The sequence below is a fragment of the Limulus polyphemus genome, unplaced genomic scaffold (genome assembly GCF_000517525.1).
Source record: "Limulus polyphemus unplaced genomic scaffold, Limulus_polyphemus-2.1.2 Scaffold1745, whole genome shotgun sequence".
NCBI classification, from domain to species: domain Eukaryota; kingdom Metazoa; phylum Arthropoda; class Merostomata; order Xiphosura; family Limulidae; genus Limulus; species Limulus polyphemus.
In genome coordinates this window covers 187,215-199,782 of record NW_013667355.1, presented here as the reverse complement: position 1 = coordinate 199,782, position 12,568 = coordinate 187,215, and the positions used below count along the sequence as shown (strand labels likewise).

At 31.1% G+C, this 12,568-nt stretch overlaps 1 protein-coding gene across 1 annotated transcript in view; it reads right to left on the bottom strand.

Annotated features, from left to right (window-relative positions):
• LOC106464799 (protein transport protein Sec31A-like) overlaps nucleotides 1-12,568 on the bottom strand; it is a 54,807-nt gene that overhangs the window by 19,811 nt on the left and 22,428 nt on the right. The window contains exons 10-17 of the mRNA XM_013924957.2: nucleotides 12,168-12,299; nucleotides 11,258-11,500; nucleotides 10,394-10,468; nucleotides 6,789-6,887; nucleotides 5,222-5,321; nucleotides 4,727-4,908; nucleotides 3,900-4,026; nucleotides 2,442-2,590 (exon numbers count right to left, since the gene is read on the bottom strand). Of these exons, the coding sequence (XP_013780411.2) occupies nucleotides 2,442-2,590; nucleotides 3,900-4,026; nucleotides 4,727-4,908; nucleotides 5,222-5,321; nucleotides 6,789-6,887; nucleotides 10,394-10,468; nucleotides 11,258-11,500; nucleotides 12,168-12,299 (1,107 nt within the window). The remainder of the gene's footprint in view (nucleotides 1-2,441; nucleotides 2,591-3,899; nucleotides 4,027-4,726; nucleotides 4,909-5,221; nucleotides 5,322-6,788; nucleotides 6,888-10,393; nucleotides 10,469-11,257; nucleotides 11,501-12,167; nucleotides 12,300-12,568) is intronic.

Here is a 12,568-nt window from a genome sequence, read left to right as displayed (position 1 = left end):
GGTAAACTTCTGTATCTAGATACATATCATATCACAGCATCAATGTCTATATATGTATCATATAGACTACTATGATGAGATATGCACCCCTAATTTTCTGACCTTCTATAATCCAGAATTTTTTCACAGATTCCTCTAAACACCACTTCACATACATTTAACATTTGCAACTTTTTTTGCATTGTGATGCATAGTTGTAATCTCTGATGCAACATCCCACCTGTTAGTGCATTTTCATTTTTTGGTCAGCTGTCCATTCTTTTGGCCTTCATGTTCAAGCACAGTCGAAAAAAATATATTAAGTTTTTTTAAGAACTCCAGTACTACTTTTAAAAATTACATCAATAAAGATATAATCAAACCCTCACCTATAGTCCTAGTGGAAGTAGTGTTCTTGCTGTGAGGAACATACTTTTACTTAAAATTGTGTTCTGTTACTTGTTTGTTTGTTTCTTGTTTTTTAATTTCGTGCAAAGCTACACTAGAGCTATCTGCACTAGCCATCCCTAATTTAGCAGTGTAAGACTAGAGGGAAGGCAGCTAGTCATCACCACCCACCGCCAGCTCTTGGGCTACTCTTTTACCAACGAATAGTGGGATTGACCATCACATTATAACGCCCCCACGGCTGAAAGGGCGAGCATGTTTGGTGTGACAGGGATTCGAACCCGCGACCATCAGATTGCGAGTCGAGTGCCTTAACCACCTGGCCATGCTGTGTGTTCTGTTATAAAGAAATGGTTGTTGCACAATACCATAGTTATTTTTCTAATCCTCTGAACCTTTAATGCCCGAAGTATGAAATTTTTTTATGGATTTTTGTTTGTGGTGCAACATTCCATAAGCCTCCATCACCATTTCTGGCATTGAGATCTTGTATTTCAGCTCAAAAGATGGTACCATTAAATTTAGTATTTTGGTCACATACGTAGATAGATAGATACATAGACAGCCACACCATTGCTCCATTATAGTAAAATATGCATGCATCTGTGTGTGTGTGTGTTCATGCAAAAACACTATTTCAACAATCAAGCAAAGTTTAGCATCAAAAGAAATGACTGCATTAATAACAGCAAACACAAACCTGTGATGAAAAAATATTTTAATTATCAAAACAAGCTTTGCCAAGTGGAATAAAAACACTGCATAAAATAAAAAGATAACCAGGCCACAGGCTATAATATGGGATATAAGATGTGTCCTGAGTTTTGGAGGTGACTGCAGAAGTGGGACCCACACTGCAGTAAAGATATCCTGTCTACCAGTCTTAACCTCCTTTCACTAGTCTCACACATTAAAGAAAGAAGAGTGAATGTGGAGGCTCAAGCCCACAACATCCCACATTTATATCATCCTTCACTGCCTGCAGACTGTTCTGAGAAAATGACTGTTCTCCAAAGAAATATAAAATATAAGTGAAAATAAGGTCCTACCACTGGGGGTAAAAAAAGCAACCTTACCCCCTGACGTTGGCATTCCAGCCTCAATTATAGAAGGCCAAAATTAATAAATTAATTAGTAGTACAATAGATAAATTATACTAGTATAAAAGTATTGAAGCCCAACCAAGTTATCTAAACTAGTACAACTCCCAACCTCCAACCCATTATGTTTACTCGTAGAATCTACTGTAACTACTAATTTTCAGACTTTATCTACCCTTTATAAGAGCTTCTATATTTGTGTGCAATAATGGTGTTCATACACACATGAAAATATTGCCAAGTTATTTAACCCTATTGCTACAGGTCATGGGTCAAAGGTCATGTTTGTTGACTTGCATTCAAAATTTTATTGAACTTCTAATTTATGAATTTACATCAATAATGTTGGTATCAAACTGTAGATTATAATTCATATTTTAGTATTATACATCATTCAATTTCTTAATTCAAAAGTAAATATTACAAAATAATTCCTAAACATCAATTTCTGTGTGTGTCATGTGGTATGTTGAATGAAGCACTGGTTCAAATTAGATGTTTGTTATGTCAAAATACAATACAAAGTCTACAGTTTTGTATAAATTAGGAACTCAAATTACTAGAATGTAAAATAAGAACCTCCTATCCTTTCTATTTACTGAGATATTGCTCATGCACTGAATCAAACAGTGGCCCCACTCACCTCTTTCCATTTTTGGAAATGGTCCCTTATATACACGTACTTATGTATATGACATGTGAATAACCAAAAGAAAGCTCAGAATAAATCTTAGGGTAATATAACTGCCACTTAGTCAAAAAAAAATGGTGCATGATAGTAAAACGTCCATTTAAATATATCAGCAAAAACGTCCACAGTTTCACACAAATAAACAACATTATCATCACTTTTATATCAGTCATGCATAATTTTAGTAATAAGGCACTCTTCTTTATCAGGATCCTTTCAAAAATACCAGTAAACATTATAGTTTACAAATAATATTTGCTTACCTGTAATGAATCTGGTGAATCAATCTTGTTTTGGGTCCTCACCCAACAGTTTGCCAACCTCTCATAATTACCAGCACAGATATAACACAGCATAGCATTCTGTACCATGATCCCATTCTTTTCAGCTTCAAGTCGCCCACCCAGTGTTTCTGTAAAATTTGAATGTAACTCAATACTAAAAACCTAAGTATTAACATAAGGTGTACTCTAGAAATGTACTGTCAATACTTAAATTTTTTATCAATTTTCTTCATAAAAACAACGGACTTAGTAAGAATAAAAATTCATATAACCATTCCTAATTCTAAACTAATAGACTAGAAGGAAGAAAGATAATCAAAATCATCCAACAACTCTTGGGCTATTCTTTTACACAAGAAAATATACTATCAAACCAACATTTCCAATCTTTATTATATTACTTTTACGATTAATTTAAACGTCAGAGAAACAACTTTTCATATTGTCAAAGAGGATGTGACATATCACATGACTAGCAAAGCTAAGTTGTATGTACCATAACTGAAGGTTTAATTGCAAGTTAATCTTGTCATGCCATCAAGTCCAGTATGTGCGCCATTATAAATAGTATTCTTCAAAAAAGGATGTTATTGCTGAAAAGTTCTTTACAAACATTTGACCTTAAACTATGGATTTTTTCTGAGTAGCTAACATGCACCTAAAGCTTTACGGGTTGTAATTGATACACAAAAAACACCAATTTACAGAATGCTGGTATATTTTAATAGACCAGGGTTTAGTGTAACTATAGGAAGAAAGATATTTTTGCATAACAAAAAATATAATAAAATATTTTCTAAACATCTTTTTCATCTATATAATAAGATTCAGTGTGTGTGTCATATAACTGCTGGACTTACCAACTTCTAAGTGGTTCCAACGAATATTTATGGCCCTGAGGTTTGCACAAAAGTAAAACTTTTCTCCAAATCCCTTAGGGAAAACGGGTATTTTGTAAAGACACTTCTACAGGGATTCCCCAAAAGTGGACCACAAATTTGGCATTGATTTACATTATAGCACATAAATAAGTAAGCCTACTAATTACCATTCCTAACTAGTGACAATGATCATTAAACTGAAAAAATGCAAAATAGTAGTTCAAGCATTAGATTTATATTAGAGAAGCCCTGTAAATGTGGGTCATAGGCCCACAGGTTTACTAATATATATCTTATATCAAAGAAGACACACCCAGATACAGACCATTCATCAGAGTAACAAAAAAACTGAACCATTATCAAAACACAAATGCAGAATTAAACTTTTGTCGGGAACAATAAAAAAATCTAACACAATATATTAAATAATAAAATATTATTATAAATAATCTTATTTCTGAGACTCTAACCTGAAGTACAAATAAGAACAATGTTCAATTAACTAAGGATGACTGTTCTTGTTGTAGTTCACTTAACAATTCTTTTATTTACCTACCACATAAAAATGTAAATTCTTCAGGCCTAGCATAAGCTAAAACAGCTGCTAAAGCTTCTTTCCAGCAATCAATATCACAATGGTCAACAACATGACTCCAATCAGAGGTCACCACTGCAGAGATCAGCTAAAAATTAAACAAAATGATTTTAAGTGTACTAATAAAAAAGTTAATGTCTACTAAGTCATGATTTTACCAAAAGGAGAACACTAGATTTTTTTAAAAGACAGGAACATAATTTCTTTTCTTTTTTTTGTAATTAATAATTCCTTCCCCCTTTTTTTCTGACAATACTTAATGTTCCAAAAAACTACATGTATTTTTATTTTTTGAATAGGCATAAAACTGTTTCTACACAAAAAGTTATTTTCTCTACTTACTTCCATTTGAGTTAATGTTACTTATATATATATATATATATATTATATATTTTTTTTTTATTTCACCACTAAATTGCTAAGACTTGAAGAGTGGACAAAAAATCCTGTTTCTAATTAATTGTTTAATTTTCTTAACAGGAAACTGACATGACCACGAGAACTTTTCTAGTCCATTAATAAATAAACTTAAAAACGTTTAATTTGGTATACATTCATGGTTATAAACATCAAAATAAAATTAGACATAATGCATGTAGAAGGTGTTAATAGTATAACTTATTTATTTTGAATAACTATTTAATAACTTATGTGGTTTCAAACCAAACAGCTATGTTCAGAACCTCATGAAGAAAGCTTCACATAACAATGAACCTTATCAGTTAAGCCATATACACCAATCTATGTTAGTCAATTTATAAGACAACCGGCCTAAGAAACACTCTTACCTTCACAGAATCAGAATGCATTGCCTTGAAGTAGCATTTCTGTGTCTGCTGTAAAAGATTTTGTCCACCAGCCTGAGCAAGTATAATAGCATCTGCCCAGCGTTTGTCTTCGAGACACAGCTGTACTGCTGCTGCAACATTCCCAGTCAGCAAAGCCCTGCTTAGCATACTATCTATGTCATCTATACGAGAAATTCAAGCCAGATGAACTAGAATATACATTACAGATTTTGTTTTAGTAAAATAAGAAAGTTAAGATTAAAATGATCAAATGAAGGTACTTCATTTTTGTAGTAAATGATGTTTTAAACAAGCAATTAGTTCTCTTTACCAATGCTTTATCTTGCTCACAGGTCGCTTTCCATTTGTTTGAAAAGAAGTTGAAAGGTTTCGCTATCCAACTTGGACATAAACATGGATCAGAGCAATTGTTACAAATAAGACTAGTTTACTGTACTAATATCTTATACTGATTATGTCAAATTATTTTCTTACCTTTATCAGTTTTTATGGTCATTGGTGTGAGGTCAACATTTTCTTCTTTAGAGGCAATGTCATCAAAAAGTAAACTGCCATCATCCCCTTCTTCTGCTACCTGTTAATATAATCAAAGAAAAAATTCAAAAACAAAAACTTGTTAAAGCACACTTCACCTAAGGTCTGTAACTTAAGAAAAATCTCAGAACAAAATATTCAAGCCAACATGTTTTAGTACTTACATACATATTATATTCTCCCACATTACAAGTTTTTTCAGTCTTTACTTGGACTTCTAGAGCCACATTTTCTTACATTTTTAAAGCCTACTTCATAAAGTTTACAAAATGTATCTTCCCTTGAAATATAATATTGATATTACACAAACAATGTTTAGCTTCACAAAACAAACATATTTAAAATTCATACGAGTTCTGTCAATGAACAAGAGATTGTATTCCTCAAAGAATAAAATATTCATAGATTATTAATATATATAAACACCAGACAAGTACAATATACACAATTTTATAACTCAAGACTATAAATTTCACAACAAACATACTCAGAAAAAGATTCAAATATATAATGCATTTTAAACATTGTTTACTGTAACATGCTTCCTTAAACAAAGCCTATATTACAAACAATACAAAATAATTTCATTCCTTAGCTTTCAGAACAAGAATATATGTTATAAAGAATGTAAAATAATTCTTCACTACAAACTTTTGTTGTTTAACATAGTTGCATTAATTTACAAGAAATAATTTTCCTCACCAACACTATCAATTTACTATAAAACTTTTACTTTTTAATAACGACATTGCTTTTTATAATATATGTATATATATTCCAGATACAAAAGCGAATATATAAATAATCCTTTATTGTTCATTTGCATTGCCAAATAACTTATCACACTGTATCCCTTTTCTAATATAAAGAAACACCAGCCATTGTATCATGTCTCTGTTTTTAAATGTGAATTTGTTATTCAATAATGCAGTACTATTCACAAGAATAGAACTGCACAATATAATTTTAAAGTACAATTCCTAGTGTCACAAATTTTCTTCCACTAAAGATTAGCCCTTACTAGCCCAAATATGCCCATTTAACATTCTTATGTCAGTTTGTTTTTTGCTTACAGTTCATAATAAAAAGAAAGAATTCCTACAAGATGTGACAAAAGCTTTCATTTGATTCAGAAATTAAAATTATTTTTTTTTACACGAATATAGAAATATACAATGTTTATATTTTTATTAGCCTCTGAATTACAGAAAAGTTAGACAAAGTGTCTCATATACAGTTTAGTATTATATAGCCACAAGTGGAGGCTGACTAGGAAAACATTTAATTTACTGTCCTCTATTGGTATGAGAGTGAGTGCTTAGTTTGGAAAAAGTAAGAATTTAACACTTTACAAAATTTATTTAAACGTTATTAAATTGAAACAACATAAAAACAACCAAGTATAATTATTCAAAACCTGTGCAAGAAATGATTCAGTAAGTGGACAACAATAGTATCATTTTCTCCGAATGACAAAATAAAAAAAAAGCTGGAAAAATTAACTTACATCAGTAGAAAGTGATGAAATTTTATTGGACATCTCATCATCTACACTGTTTTCATTGCTATCAACTTTGCTTTCACGCTTCTTTATCATAGCATTTATCTATCAAAAAAAAGAAAATAAAAAATAAGAAAGCTTGAACCTAAATCCAACATTATACCCATAACGCTAAATAAGATGAATTACAATGTCAATAGAAACAATCTCCATCCATTCCAAAACAAGATTAGAAACTGATAAAAAAAGAAAATGCTTTTTTCTTATTAAACAACCTTTCAGCACAAAACCAATTCAATAATGGTAACATTAATTAAACATGAGATTCAACAATGCTCTATTAATCAGTCACGCATGCTAAAGTTAACATAAGTATGAATGTATCACAATCAGAATGGTGTGTGTTTACAGCATGAACATAAACAAGTTTCTTCTTTTTTTTCTGTTTCTTATTTTAACCATTCTTATGCTCCAATCTATCAAATATAACTAGATGTACTTCCACAATATTCCCAAAAGTATTCGGTTTCAAGAGTAAATATAACCAAAATTAGGAGTAACAAATATTTTTATTTCTTGCTTTTGAAGTTCATATATCATGCTGTGTTGTAGCCAACAAAGTGCACAATTCTTCTTGTGATTCATGGCATGCACATGTTTTACCATGACAGTACAAATTGCAAAGTTAAGCATCCTTATGCGACTCATTTTAATGTCTAATGTATAGTGGTACAAGTGGTTAAAACAAGTGACCCCTCTAGGCAGCTTTTGACCCACTTTAAAGGAAATTATAATTCTTTTATTTCTCTTCAATAATTCAATCAGTTTGTATATCTTACTACAATCTTAATGTCTGATTTGGGAACATTTGACAAATTTGTAGCTTCAGTTTGTTTTATTTAGAGTTTTGAGAGTGAATATAACAAAAATTTTTCAAGTACTTCATTGTCCAAACAGTCTGAATGTTTCTCAATAATGACTAACATTTACCATATTTAAGATCAACTTACATATATATCATAGTTTCAGGAATGGCGGCAGAGAGAAGTTTTAATTGACTGAAAAAACCAACCTTGTATACAGTTAGAGTAGAGAAAATAAACACATAAAATGCAAAGTTGTACTGAAGAAAAAAAACAGTTTGAAATATATTTAGGACACTTTAAAGACTATGCAAATGAAATTTTACATTTTTTTGAGATGGAGTATTTTTAATCTTAACATGAAAACCACATTGAACTTGTACTAATAAAAAAAAAGACTCGACATATTCACGGACAAATCTTTATTAAAAATACTGATTAGTAGCTTAGCTAAAGTTAGTATCAGTGTAAGGAAAATGATAAATAGAATAAAATGTGTTAACCAAAAAAAAAAAAACTTTAGGTATTAGTTTATAGGCATCCTCGATTTACAAACATTGGTTTATGTTTTTTGCTCTAACATAATCAACTTTTATGTGCATGTTTTTCGATTTGCATTCACATTTTTCACTATGTAGAAGTCATAAGAAAATTTTGCCTGTTACAAAATTGTTCACTATTACGAAATTCAAATACCTAAGAAGCTTTTTTTTTCTGTTATAATATTGAAATACCTTTAGTTACTATTTTTTACTACTGCCTAATTCAAATTCAGTAGTGATATGGATGAAATTTCAAACAGCATGCCACTTTTTCATTGAGTCACATCACAACCATCAAGAAGAGAAAAGTAGCATATTTTGGCCATATGATGAGACAAGACAACATCCAACGAGTCCTACTAGAAGGTCAAATAGAAGGGAAAAGATACAAGGGAAGACCAAGAACAGAGTGGATAATAAATATTAAAGAGTGGACTGAGATAACAAAATACGAAGACCTGGTGAGAAAAGCACAGAACAGATAGAAATGGACGATTGTGACAGCCAACCTTCCTGAGGTAGATGGCATATGATGATGATGATGACATCACAAAATCCTCTGCTGTAAAGTCTCTCTGTGCAAGCATCCCATGCAGAAATGTTACACAAGTGTGGCCAAAACTATTGGGTCAGAAACACATCCTCAATATTTTTACCTTTAAAATAATGGAAAAAGCATCTTCAATTCAAGTTTATTCATTATACGATATGCTCTCCAAGAACATATCCCTTTCGTAAGTCGAGGGAAAACTGTAGAACATTCTAGAGGATATACATATGAAATATGGAAACTATAAGAGGAAAAAAGTTTTTGCATGAAAATAACACAAACTCAGAATCTAGTAAGACTGAAGTAAAGGCTTCAGAAATTCACAGGTAAATCTTTAGTACAAGTACTTTATTACAATTTCTGATTTTTTATATACAACAGGCTTGTATTGTTTATAAAGTTTCCCAAATTTCTTGAAGATACACTCAGTTAATTCAGAGTTCTAATTTGCAACAACCTCAACATTTTTATACTCATGTAAGTGGACTGAGCCATGCACAAAGGTTTATTGTATGTTCATGTTTCATCCAAGGGAATTCATAAAATTCTTGCTAATAATCAGGGTTTGTGTTGTGTTTTTACATTCTCTAACAATTTGGCTAATCCAGTTTAAAAATTTGTGGCTAAAATTGGTTTTGCTGTAGCCATATCAAACAGTAAACTCTATGGAATTGTGTATATTATGTAAAACATAAAAAGTAACACAAGTTATTCAGATTTCAAAATTTGTATATTTTTGTGATAATTGTATTATTATACATTTACTGTAACTGAAACTATCACACATTGCTTTCATTTACCTACATTCACTAATACATGTTGCATCACACAACAAAATACAATTTTTCTCTTTTTTTAAGCACATCTTTCAGATAATTAAGTTACAACAGATACTTTTTACATGTAATCACAGTACAGGAAGGTACTAAGTGTCTGCCATAATTGACTTATCTATATCAAAGATATACTGTGAAAAAAAAAGGCAAAACTGAATTTCAAGGTGTGTTGATACTTGTATTGCAATATTAAGTCATTATATAATGCTTATATCATAAAGGTAAAATAAGCATAATTTACTTTAGCTTACTCGTGTTCTGCCAAATCCTTTCCCTGTGACATTAATAATGTTCATGTGCATAATGTAAACAAGACATAATTTTAATGTTCATTGTTCTAAAACAACAACATAGGGGTCCTATAGTGATTCTAATGATGGATATTATCACTTGCTTTGGGTTTCTTTTTTATTCTAATCAATATCACAACTATGTTTTCTCTTTGTCGATAGCAACACTAAGCCACATATCCATTTTTAATGTGTACCTCCACTTGAATAATGTAAAAATGAAATTAAGAAAGTATAATTTGCAGCAGTGTGGAAAGATGCCATATATTGCTCTACATCTCGATACAAAAGTGTTTTTAAGTGTGCATGTGATAATGCACTATACGAGTTCATGAATTTGTTGTATTATTCACTTGCAAAGTTTACAGATTTTTAGTTTTTTGTGAATTTAATGGTTGCATTATCCATCTCTAAGTCATTGCAACTCATTATGTATATATTTTTTCTTCTTAATATAAGTAATGAGAATTGTGCAAAAATAAACAGGAGTTTTATTATCATTTTAAAAAATCAAGTTAAATAACATTTACCTGTGTGTTTACATCTTGTGGATTATATCCAAGTAGAGAAAGCATACTAGCTCGAGGAGACTGGTCAAAATTAGCCTTCATCAACAAAATAAAACAGTACATGTTAATAATTAGTTCTTAAACAAAGTTACAATTTTTTTTTATAATTAATGCTATTAGATGAATTTGCATACTATTCACAAGTTCTTCAAGCACTTTATTTTTGATTTACAAACTAAAATTATCTTTGTATTAATAATTTACAAAACATGTAGTGCAAAAATGCCCCATGATATTGCTCTAAAAACAAAATCAAGGATCATATATCTGATGATACTAAGATACTAAAAGAATTTTCATTTGATCAATGCCAATAGCATTTTTAAAAACAATTTTCTTAGCTCTTCAAAGCTGGATATCAAATTTTAATTTTGTATCTTTTAAATACCATTAAAAATAGTTACTCAATTTTTATTAAAATTTTATCACCTCATGTAAATGGACAAACTTTTTGTTATAAGTACACAAATTCTTCTATAATTTGTTAAATTTTTTACTCATACTGAAAAGGTTTGTTGAATCGTTTGTTTGTTTGAGTGCAAAGCCACATTAAGCTGTCTGCTATGTCTACCACAAACAATTGAGCCCTGAATTTTCGTGTTGTAAGTCCATAAACTTACTGCTGTCCCAGTGGGGAAAAAGTTTGATGAAATCCTGAAAAAAAATGTCAGGTTATGCTTTCATGAGAAAAAAACTCTCCATAATCTATCAATGTTTGTTTTCATGCCTACATTTCTTATGTTGTAACCTTTTATATTTTTTGAAAAAATTTTTTCTTGGGGCATTTTTGTTTGGTAATTCTTGTTAGGAAAATTCATGTTATACCTGAAGAAAATTCCAAGCTAATTGCTTGTATGAGTCTGTAATGGCCTGAACTTTTTTCTCGCAGAAATCAGCCAGGTTGCTCGTGTTCAAAGCAGACTCCAGTTGTGTTGCTCTGTTCAAGAGCTCTGGTTCAGTCACTATTTGGCTGATGTACACCTGATGGATTGGAGGTGTCGGATGCCCTGGCTGGCCGTGGTGGGGTTGTGGCAGTTCGTGAACAAATGTAACCAAACGTCCTCCAAACTACATGAAATATAACATTCAGAGATTTTACAAAGCAGTAAATTAATGGATCTTAAAAACCCCGACATTTGAAATTTATTGATAATACATTTAAAGAAAGGAACACAAAGGACTAGTTAAACATATAGCATTATTCAATACTGCACAGAGAACAATTACATGTTTAAAACAGTTAAAGATTTAGAGCAATTTTTTATTCAAGTAATACTTGCTTTGTTAATTCAGGCTTTCAGTAAAAATGGTTTTTCAAGAACTTAGGAAACTCAAAAGACAAAAAGCTGGAATACATCTCACATGAAATTATTTAATATTTCTAATTATATACATCCTAGCATCCAAATTATAATTTCCATCAAGATAATAATAAATGGTCCAGTTATAGTGTTGTGGTCAGTATGCCAGGCAGTGGATAAGAAGGTCCCACGTTCAAGCCCATGATATGCAACTGAACACATTCCACTCTTTCAGGTATTGGTATTATAAATGTAACAGTTAGTGACAGGTGCTGCTGATTTGTTTCACTCTCTCTCTCTCTCAGGTCTTTAGTTCTAAGTTAGAGATTACTAAGCTTGAACCTCAAGGGTCTCTGACAGATATTTAAAACCACATGTGGCACAGGATAAAACTACAAATATCATAATAGTACGTGTGTAGGTATTACACTTACACCAAAAGATGCTCCTACGGGTTTTCGCAGCCATTTTGGGGGTTTCTTTAAAGATACTGAGACAGTATGCTGAGCAGACTGTTGAACAGGTGGCTGTGCAAAAGCATCTGCTCCAGGAAATGATTCTGCAAGCTAGAAAAAAGAAAGATATTCAATGCTCCTAAAAATTCTTTACATAGATAGAACTATCACAGCTTATATTTCATAATCTGTCTATTCAGTGTGTTGTGTTTCCTGTATATGTTCTGCTATGGATGAATTTTCAGTAGAACATGTTCATGAAACACAGCACACAATATTATGTGAAAAAACTGTAATATTAGCTCAACCTAAAAGTATAATAGGTAATAATATTCGTGAATCGTTAGAAATAATGAAACAAAAAAGATCATGTAGTTTTG